General features: G+C 47.1%; 1 protein-coding gene across 3 annotated transcripts; it reads right to left on the reverse strand.

Moving 5' to 3' along the window:
• Window positions 1-5,018: 5,018 nt before the first annotated feature.
• On the reverse strand, window positions 5,019-10,060 carry HCAR1 (hydroxycarboxylic acid receptor 1). Of its 3 annotated transcripts, none has more exons than XM_077952580.1 (2): window positions 8,023-10,054; window positions 5,019-5,735 (listed from the first exon to the last, which is right to left on the reverse strand). In XM_077952580.1, the coding sequence occupies exon 1, from the start codon at window positions 9,510-9,512 to the stop codon at window positions 8,472-8,474; it is 1,041 nt and encodes a 346-aa protein (XP_077808706.1). In that variant the 5' UTR covers window positions 9,513-10,054; the 3' UTR covers window positions 5,019-5,735; window positions 8,023-8,471.
• Between the last annotated feature and the right edge of the window lie 410 nt (window positions 10,061-10,470).

Consider the following 10,470-nt stretch of genomic DNA (forward strand, 5'->3'; position numbering starts at 1 on the left):
GATTCTGGTGCCTCCGATGGAATTTCCGGTCTTCCCACTGCACGGTGGGCATGTTTTGTCTTGTTTGTTTCCTTCTTTTATGTATTTATTATTTTTTTCTTACGAGCGTATGAGTTGTACAGAAACTTGTTTAATGAATCATTTCAAGAGTGAAGGCAGCGATCCCACCGCATTTTGTAGAAACTCCACTTAAAATTTATGACTCACCCAGTTGAATCTCCATGCCTGGTTATCTTATGACAACTTGAATGTGTGCCACTAAACTGGACTGAATTATTGTAAAAATTAATAGTAACACTATTGCATTGTACTGAGTGATTTGCGTATGTGATCTCCTTTAATCTTCACAAAAACCCTGTGACAGATGTGTTATTACTGTCATCATCATCTCCATTTTACAGATTGAGAAACGAGGCATCGGGAGGTTAAGTAACTATTTCGTGTCTTTGAACGAAGCTGGGATTTTTGGTTTTATTTATTATTTTATTTAAATAGAGATAGGGTCTCACTGTGTTGCCCAGGCTGGTCTTGAACTCCTAGGCCCAGGTGGTCTTCCTGCCTCAGCCTCCCAAAGTGCTGGGATTACAGGTGTGAGCCACCACGCCAGGCCATTGGATTTCTGTTTTAATTATCTATTGCTGCATAACAAATTGCTACAAAACGTAGTGACTTAACACAACCTCCACTGTGTCATCTCTCATGGTTCTCTGGGTTGGCTGGCCTCAGCTGGGTGCTTCTCATTTGGGGATTCTCAGATGGCAACTGGGCTAGAGTCGTACGGATGCTGAAGCAGGACACTGGGACACTCAGGCTTCTCTCTGTCTCCACAGAACCTCGATGCCTCTCTACGTGGTGTCCCTGTGGCCTCTCTGTGTGGCCCCTCTATGTGGCATCTACACACAGCCTCTTCACATGTTCTGTCCACGGTGTAGTCTGGACTTCGTACATGGACATACTTAGGGCTTCTGAAAGCACACAGGCAGGCCTTCTTCATCCCTGGGCTTGGAAACCGCAGAACATCACCTCCACCACATTCAATCAGGCAAAACAAATCAACCGCAGAACATCACCTCCACCACATTCAATCAGGCAAAACAAATCAACCGCAGAACATCACCTCCACCACATTCAATCAGGCAAAACAAATCACAGAGCCGGTCTGTGTTCCACCAGGAGATGCCACCTAAGGGTGGGAGTGCCAGGAGGTACAGCTCATTGGGGCCATTTGGACTCACCACTGCAGAATATAGATGACACTGAGTTGGGACCCTTGGCGTAGCAGGAAATAAGGGTCCCCTGGTCCCCTAACAAAGGAGATGTAGTAGTAGAAGCTGGGAAGTAAAGGGGTAGAGAAGAAGCTGATCATACTGACTGGCAGAGACACACAGACACACACACACACATTTCTTTTGAAAAAGGAGAAGAACACTTCATGGTTTCGAAACGTTTAGGTTTATTGTAAAAAACCTAAGGGCAAACCAGAATAACCAAATAATCTTGAAAAAGAAGAACAAAGTTGGAGAACTCTCCCTTCTTGATTTAAAACTTTACTGCAAAGCTACAGTAGTTCAGTGTGCTTCTGGCATAAGGATAGATATTACAGCTCAAGAGAGCAGGATTGAGAGTCCAGAAATAAACCCTTACATTCATGATCAGCTGATTTTCAACAAGGGTGCCAAGACAATGGGGGAAAGAAGAGTCTTTGTCATAAATGATGTTGGGATAACTAGGTCACCACAAGCAAAAGAACTGGACCCCTTTGCTACACAGTACGCAGAAATTAACTCGACTTGGATTACGACCTCAATGTAAGAGCTAAATCTCAAAAACTCTTAAAAGAAAACCTAAGAGGCCACGCCTGGTGGCTCACACAAAATCCCAGCACTTTGGGAGGCCAAGGCGGGTGGATCCCTTGAACTCAGGAGTTCAAGACCAGTCTGGGCAACACAGCAAGACCTGGTATCTACAAAAAATACCAAAATTAGCTGGGCATGCTGGCACATGCCTGTGGTCCCAGCTACTTGGGAGGCTGAGGCAGGCGGATTGCTGGAGCCCGGGGGTTCAAGGTTACAGTGAGCTGAGATCATGCCACTGCACCCCAGCCTGGGTAACAGAGCAACACTCTGTCTCAAAAACAAAAACAAGATAGAGAGGAATCTGAAGGTCTATTCGTGAATCTTCTGTCACGCTAAGGGTTGGAACAGACCCTTCCCTCTTCGGCTGGCCTCATGACTTCACCTCTTACCGGGTGGTCGCAGCCCCAGCCTGGACCTTTCATTCCTGCCCTGATGGTCTTCCTGCATTTCCCAGTTTGCTCTTTTTCACCTCTCTATATCTGCCTGGAATACCGTTCCCCACTGTGTCCCTGGTGGCTTCCTGTCCATCCTTCAGAGCCAAGTTTGCAAGCTACTTCCTCTGAGATGACTAAGACAGGAGTAAGGGCCCTGGATTCTCCTGCAGGACCCTGTGTGAAAGTGACAAACACAGGGTCCCACAGGATAATTTTATTATTTTATTGTATTATTTTATTTTATTTTTGAGATAGAGTCTTTCTTGCTTGCCCAGGCTGGAGTGCAGTGGTGTGATTTCAGCTTGCTACAACCTCCGCCTCCCAGGCTCAAGCGAGTCTCCTGCCTCAGCCCCCGGAGTAGCTGGGATTATAGGCACGCACCACCACGTCCAGCTAATTTTTGTATTTTTAGTAGAGACGGGTTTCACCATGTTGGCCAGGCTGGTCTTGAACTCCTGACCTCAAGTGATCTGCCCACCTTGGCCTCCCAAACTGCTGGGATTACAGAAGTGAGCCACAACCCCTGGCCATATTTTGTAATTTTATATTTTATAATTTTATGTTTTCCCTTGGTTTCTACAGTGGGCCCCGTGGCTATGATTTTCATTTATGTTTCTACCGTGTCTGGTATAGAGCTGGTGCTTCATTAATGTTCTTTGAAAGAGGAAATGAATGAATGAATCCTTATAAGGAATAAAATATTTACCCCCCTCCCACTATATCATTTTATAGTCCAATACAAAGAAACCCGAATACAGATTTGGCTCATATGTGAGCCCATCTCTTTCATCTGTTTATTCCATCTCTCTCTCTTAATATATAAATGATTATATATTTATATTATATAATTTATATATGTATAAATATGATATATAATATAGTAAATATGATAAACACTTATATGTCATATGTAAAAATTATATGGCAAAAATATATATAATAAATAAATAATATGTATATAAACGTAGAGCCTCAGATTCACGGATGAGCTCAGAAGGGCCCTGTGCTACCATCTTCAAAATTCTTAATACTTTTTATTACTTAAAAAAAATTTTGGCCGAGCACAGTGGCTCACACCTTAATCCCAGCACTTTGGGAGGCTGAGGTGGGTAGATGACGAGGTCAGGAGTTCAAGACCAACCTGGCCAATATGGTGAAACCTTGTGTCTACTAAAAATACAAAAAATTAGCCTGCTGCTAACAGGCATGTGCCTGTTGTCCCAGTTACTCAAGAGGTTGAGGCAGAAGAATCGCTGGAACCAGGGAGGCAGAGGTTGCAGTGAGTCAAGATGTGCCACTGTACTCCAGTCTCGGCTACAGAGCAAGACTCCGTCTCAAAAAAAAATTTTTTTTTTAATTTAGAGATAGGGTCTCACTCTGTCACCCAGGCTGGAGTGCAGTGGCATGATCATAGCTCACTGAAGCCTCTACTTCTTGGTCTCAAGGGATCCTCTCACCTCAGCCTCTCAAGTAACTAGGACTACAGTCATGCACCACCACACCTGGCTAATTTTTAAAATTTTTATAGAGATGGAGTCTCACCGTGTTGCCCAGAGTGGTGTCAAACTCTTGGCCTCAAGTGATCCTCCTGCCTCAACCTCCCAAAGCTCTGGAATTACAGGCATGAGCCACCTCGCTCAGCCATTAACACCTTTTGAACAAGGGACCCCACATTTTCATTTTTCACTGGGGCCTACAAAGTAGGGTCACTGATCTTGAAGCCATTTATGCACTCATTGTGATGATGGAGTCTTTCTTGAATCGTATTAGAAACCTCTGTGAATCAGAAGGCCTGGAAAGCCAACAAGTAGAGACCATGCCTCACAGTGCAGCCAAGTCCCCACCTTGTAGAACCTTAACAACTGGCTCAAGCCCTTGTGCCCCAGAGTTCTAATCCCCTCCAAGGAGCCCTGCACTCCAGGAACCTTCAGATGCCATCTTAAACATTTTTGTTTTAATAAAAGGTAAGGAAATCCATTCTGAGAACAGACCAAAACTGAAAGTTTTACCATGGTTAGCACGAATAAAAGATACCTCTTGTTTTTTCCACATCATCCCTATAGACTAATAGCTCTTCCAGGTTTCATGTGACTTTTCTGGAAAGACTCTAAAAGGAGTAACAAGGAGGAAAGATCACTTGAACCCAGGAGTTTGAGACGAGCCTGGGCAACATAATGAGATCCCATCTCTAGAAAAATTACAGAAAAATTAGCTGGACTCGGTGGAGTGTACCTGTGGCCCCAGCTACTAGGGAGGCTGAGGTGGGAGGATCACTTGAGCCAGGAAGTCGAGGCTGCAGTGAGCCATGATCACACCACTGCACTCCAGCCTGGGCAACACAGTGAGATCCTGTCTCACCAAAAAAAAAAAAAAAAAAAAAGAGAGAGAGAGAGAACACATTTTCCTCTAAATCAATCATTTTCCTGTTTCAGATAGTTTAAACAAAGTGTTGTCAACAAAAGCTATACTCTACTTCTTTACGATGTCCAAAGACACTTCTTGCTAAGATGTATTTTTCATCACATTCTGCGAATGTAAAAAGGGAAGCAAATTTAGAATCAAGACAGTATTTCAGTTTGGATTTGATTTTTCTTTTTGTTTGTGCTTGCTGTTTTTTTGGTGAGAACCTCTGCCTGCCTGCCATGCAGTTCTGAATATCTTAGCTTTTTTCCCTTGGAGGGCAAAATCCTAGGGGTCCTTTGACCTAGAGTCACACACAGGACACAGATTTGCTTTCAGAATCCATTTTTATTCCGATGAAGGAACAAAGGAGCAACAGCCCAGGAGAGAATTCTAAGAACAGAACTAAATGCAGAAGTGTGTATTTTCACAGATTCCTATCAGGAGGATGTATGACTCTTCAATGCTGGTAAGAATTCTTGCCTTCACTCTTTCCCAGGTAACTGAGGTGCGGGGGAATTCAGGCGTGTAACAGAGCAACAACTTAAGGGCTCTAAACCCCAAAGGAAATTGCTTCTGTGCCTCCACTTCTTTATGTGTAAAACGTGTTAATATAAGAAGTCATAATATTGAGCACTTACTGCCAGGCGCTATGCTTAATGCTTTACATGCACTGAATCATGCATTCATTCAACATTTCCTGGGCACCTGCTATGTGCAGGTCCTCTTCTAGGCATTGGGTATATAACAGTGATCAGAGTACTGACACCTCAGGAATGTACATTCATTTAAACTGCCCGATGACACACCGAGGTTGTGTTATAGTATCCCTGTTTGACAGACGAGGAAAGTGAAGCTACAAATGGTTAAATAAAATCTGCCAGGCTGGGTTGGGCGCAGTGGCTCATGCCTGTAATCACAGCACTTTGGGAGGCCGAGACAGGCGGATCACTAGGTCAGGAGATCGAGACCATCCTGGTTAACACGGTGAAACTCTGTCTCTACTAAAAATACAAAAAAGTAGGCCGGGCGCGGTGGCTCAAGCCTGTAATCCCAGCACTTTGGGAGGCCGAGACGGGCGGATCACGAGGTCAGGAGATCGAGACCATCCTGGCTAACACGGTGAAACCCCGTCTCTATTAAGAAATACAAAAAACTAGCCGGGCGAGGTGGCGGGCGCCTGTAGTCCCAGCTACTCGGGAGGCTGAGGCCGGAGAATGGTGTAAACCCGGGAGGCGGAGCTTGCAGTGAGCTGAGATCCGGCCACTGCACTCCAGCCTGGGTGACAGAGCGAGACTCCGTCTCAAAAAAAAAAAAAAAATACAAAAAAGTAGCCGGGCACGGTGGCAGGCGCCTGTAGTCCCAGCTACTCCGAAGGCTGAGGCAGGAGAATGGCATGAACCCGGGAGGCAGAGCTTGCAGCGAGCCGAGATTTGGCCACTGCACTCCAGCCTGGGCGACAGAGTGAGACTCCGTCTCAAAAAAAAAAAAAAAAATCTGCCAGGCTGGGAGCAGTGGCTCATGCAGGTAATCCCAATACTTTGGCAGGCCAAGGTTGGAGGATTGCTTGAGGCCAGGAGTTTGAGACCAGCCTGGGCAACACAGTGAGTGAGACCTCATCTCTACAAAAAAATTTAAAAATTAGTTGAGTGTGGTGGCTCATGCCTGTACTCCCAGCCACTCAAGAGGCTGAGGTGGGAGGATCACTTGAGCCCAGGAGTTTGAGGCTGCAGTGAGCTATGATCATGCCATTGCACTCCAGCCTGGGCAACAGAGCGAGACTCAGTGTCTAAAAATACAATCTGCCCTAAGATCACAGGCCTAGTAAATACTTGAGATGAGATTCCAACTTAGATGCATCTAATGCTCTATAGCTCGTAGGTTTCATCACTAGGCTGTGCAGTGCCTCTGGAAAAAGGAACAATAGGGACAGCCTAGAGGGGTGTTTTGGGGCCAAAGAACTAGAAGTTGGCAAAGCTTTTTTTTTTTTTTTAGATGGTGTTTCATTCTTGTTGCCCAGTCCGGAGTGCAATGGCACAATCTCAGCTCACCTCAACCTCCACCTCCTGGGTTCAAGCGATTCTCCTGCCTCAGCTCCCAAGTAGCTGGGATTACAGGCATGCACCAACACACAGGGCTAATTTTGTATTTTTAGTAGAGACAAAGTTTCTCCATGTTGGTCAGGCTGGTCTAGAACTCCTGACCTCAGGTGATCCGCCCACCTCAGTCTCCCAAAGTGCTGGGAGTACAGGCTTGAGCCATTACGCCCGGCCCCCAGAAGTTGGCAAAGTTCTTCAGTGGGGAGAGTATCCTGGGCATTTGAGAGAGTATAAATTAAGGAGTTGAGAACCATGTTCACCACTTTGTGGCTTGAGAAAGGAGCTAGAGTTGGCCTGGAATGTTTCCCCCTAATTCAGGGCAGGGGCAGCTTGTCATTTCATAGAGTCCTCTGTTTTGAGGGGTCCAGGTACACATTTGGGAAGCTCATGTATATGAGGGAGTTTTGCAATAAGAGTACAACACTGATGTTCACACAGAACAGGTCTAGAAATTATTCCGTGAAAGGATGAAAGCTCAACTTGTCTGCCCCCACCCCCCAAAAAACTTTACTGTCACACAAGAGTTGACTAATGACCCTCCACTAAAAATTACACAGTATAGTGCCTGCCACCAAATACGAATTCAGTAAATACTTGGAGAATAAGTAAATGAATAATTTCAATTCACAGTCACATAATAAGTCATCAAAAGCAATTGTAAAAGCAATTGTATTAGACTCAGCACATCCCACTGGAGAAGCCAGGGCAGGGAAACAGATCCCTCAGCACATTATTTGAAATACAAAGATTTGAAGAAGGTCAGAGCAGATTGTTTTGTTGTTGTTCTTCTTGGGCTACCGGGAAGTCACAACGATGACAAAGAAATGTACAGATGTACAAAAAAATGTAAAGATGAAAATTAATAGATCAATACATCCCAATCTAAAGAGCCTCCTTCAGCCTGAAATAAAAAAGTATTGATTGACTTAGCCCGGTTTCTATTTTCTGAGATAAGGAATGATTTAAGGTCAGAGGATAGGAAATGATGCTAATGCCCCCCACCTCCTAAGAGAGAGAATATGCCCCATTTAAACACATATGCCCATTTACTTAGCCATTTAAAATGACACAGGGGAAGCCGGGCGCGGTGGCTCATGCCTGTGGTCCCACCGCTTTGGGAGGCCGAGGCAGGCGGGTCACCTGAGGTCAGGAGCTCGAGACCAGCCTAGACAACATGGCAAAATCCTGTCTCTACTAAAAATACAAAAATTAGCCAGGTGTGGTGGCAGGAGCCTGTAATCCCATCTACTCGGGAGGCTGAGGCAGGAGAACTGCTTGAACCCGGGAGGCGGAGGTTGCAGCGAGCCAAGATTGTGCCACCGCATTCCAGCGTGGGAGACAGAGCGAGACTCTGTCTCAAAACAAAAACAAACAACGAAAATTACACAGGAGCTGTGCGGTTCCTAACCCCCCTCCCAACACACACATGCTCCACTCCATGCACATTCTGTCCCCTGCCATCGTAATCAGATAAAATGCAACCAACTCACTTCAATCAACTGGAACCTCCCCAAAAGGTATAGTTGTGTGAATTTCATTTCCGACAGAATGAGGATGCAGTTCATGTGCGTGAAGCCGTCTTGCAATAAGAAAGGGGGGTGGCATTTTCAAAGCCCCCGACCCCTTACCGAGTTAATTCTAAGTCACCACTCTATCTTCCTCAGTGTTGCTGGTCTGCTTGTTCAGTGCCACTCAACAGTGTGGGGATCCCACTGCCCATCAGACTGGCTTTGGGAACTATTTGTCACACTGAGGCAACTCTTGCGACTGAGGTTCGAAATTGGCATCTCTTGCGGCCTTTGTGTTTTTGAGTGTCCTGGCTGCTTGGGTTTCAGACTGCAGATTTTGAGCTTGTTGTAGAATTTGGGAAACGAGGGGCTTGAAAAATAATACACCAGGGGATCCAGCATGCTGTTCATGTAGGTGAAGCTGAGGGTGATGTGCAGGGCCACATGGACAGAGGGATCGCAGGCACTCGAGGGCACCGTCCAGAGGAAATAGAGTCTGGCGGACACGCTGGGCAGGTAGCACGTGATGAACACAACTGCCACCACCATGATGAACCGGGTCGCCTTCTTCATCCGAGCCTGTCTGGCCAGCTGCTGCCTCCGCCTCAGGCTCCAAACAATCTTGAAGGAGCAAAATAAGATGATGCCGAGGGGCAGAAAGAACTCCAGCTGGAACATGATGTCATGCCAGCCATTGGCCGACTCCATGATGAAGCTCTCACAGGAGACAGCCGTCTCTTGCACACAGAGATGGTTCTCCAGCAAAAGATGCAGTGTTCCCAGGATGACCAGGGTCCACAGGGTGCAGACGATGCCAGCTGCCGTCCGGTTGGAGATGGTGTTCACCGCGTGGTGGGGGTGGACCACTTTGAAATACCTGTCCACAGCCACCACCGTAAGGAACACGATGCTCCCGGCCCTGTTCATGGCCAAGGTGAAGAGCCCCACCCGGCAGGGAATGTCCCCAAAAGCCCAGTGTCTACGTCTGAGGTAATAGTCTGTCCGAAAAGGCAGGCAGATCATAAGGAGGAAATCAGCCACGGCCAAGTTGAAAAGGTAAACAGTGCTCGGCTTCCAGGTCTTCATGTGGAAGCAGAAACCACACAGGGCGACCCCATTGCCTAGTGCGCCCAGCACAAAGGCCACAATGAGCAGCGGCGGCATCACCTGGGAGATGGTGTCCCCCTCGATGCGGCAGCACGACCCGTTGTACATGGTGGGGACAGAGCAAGTGTCCGGGTGCGGAGCAGCCCAGGGAGTCCCTACAATGACACAGATGCTTATCGGAGCGTCAGCACTCACCCAGCTGCTGCATGTCTGACTTCATCACCCAGGATGCGGGTCCTGTGTGTGTGGGTTGGATGCTGCCACAGCAGCGAGAAGAGAAACTTCAGCCAGGAAATGACAGACCCAGGGAGGTCTTTTCTCTGGAGCCTGTCTCATAAGCCGCCTGCCTCTCCGAGAGGCCAAGCCTGGAGCCGGATGAAGCTTGGAAATGCATGCAATTTTGCAAAAGTGGTCATTTCTGAGAGGCGGTAGGGTTGGGGGTATCCGAAGAGATTCGTGCCCGTAGAGGAGCGATTGGGTCCAGCCCCAGGATAATTTTTATTTTCAGCTTCGCTTTTCCTCCTCGGACTCCGTGCTGGAGAGCACACAAAGCTGCCCAGAAGGCAAGAAAAAAGCTTGTTTGTCCTCCCTCCTGGTGGAGAAATCCAAACATTTCCTGGAGTCATTCTGGGCCCCTGCCTTTGCTTTCCTCCCCTAACCTTTGCCTGACTGCCTTGTCCTCTCCCTCATCCCACGGGGCACTCCCATTCGGTGCCAGAGAGGGGAGGCTTTGCTCTGCAGCTCCTCGGGGCCATTTCCTGTGCCCAAAAATACCGCGCTCGAAAATTGAAAGAGTCTGCGGAGAAAAATGTTCTAATCACGATACTTGATGGGTGTTAGAAAAAGTCTTTGATGAGAGTCACCTTTCCCCCGCTCTATTCCCACCTCCCTGCCCTTTGCATCCTTCCGTGAACCGAACTGGCCAGTTGCACAAGGACCAAAGCCATGACATAGATCAGAAGCCCACTTCTCACATGTCTGTCTCCACAAAACGGCCTCCTTGGGAGCCGGTCCCCCCTCTGCTGGGAAGCAGAGCCTAGAACTTTTACAAAGATTTGGCCCTGAG

This window comes from Macaca mulatta, chromosome 11 (genome assembly GCF_049350105.2).
Source record: "Macaca mulatta isolate MMU2019108-1 chromosome 11, T2T-MMU8v2.0, whole genome shotgun sequence".
Classification (NCBI taxonomy): domain Eukaryota; kingdom Metazoa; phylum Chordata; class Mammalia; order Primates; family Cercopithecidae; genus Macaca; species Macaca mulatta.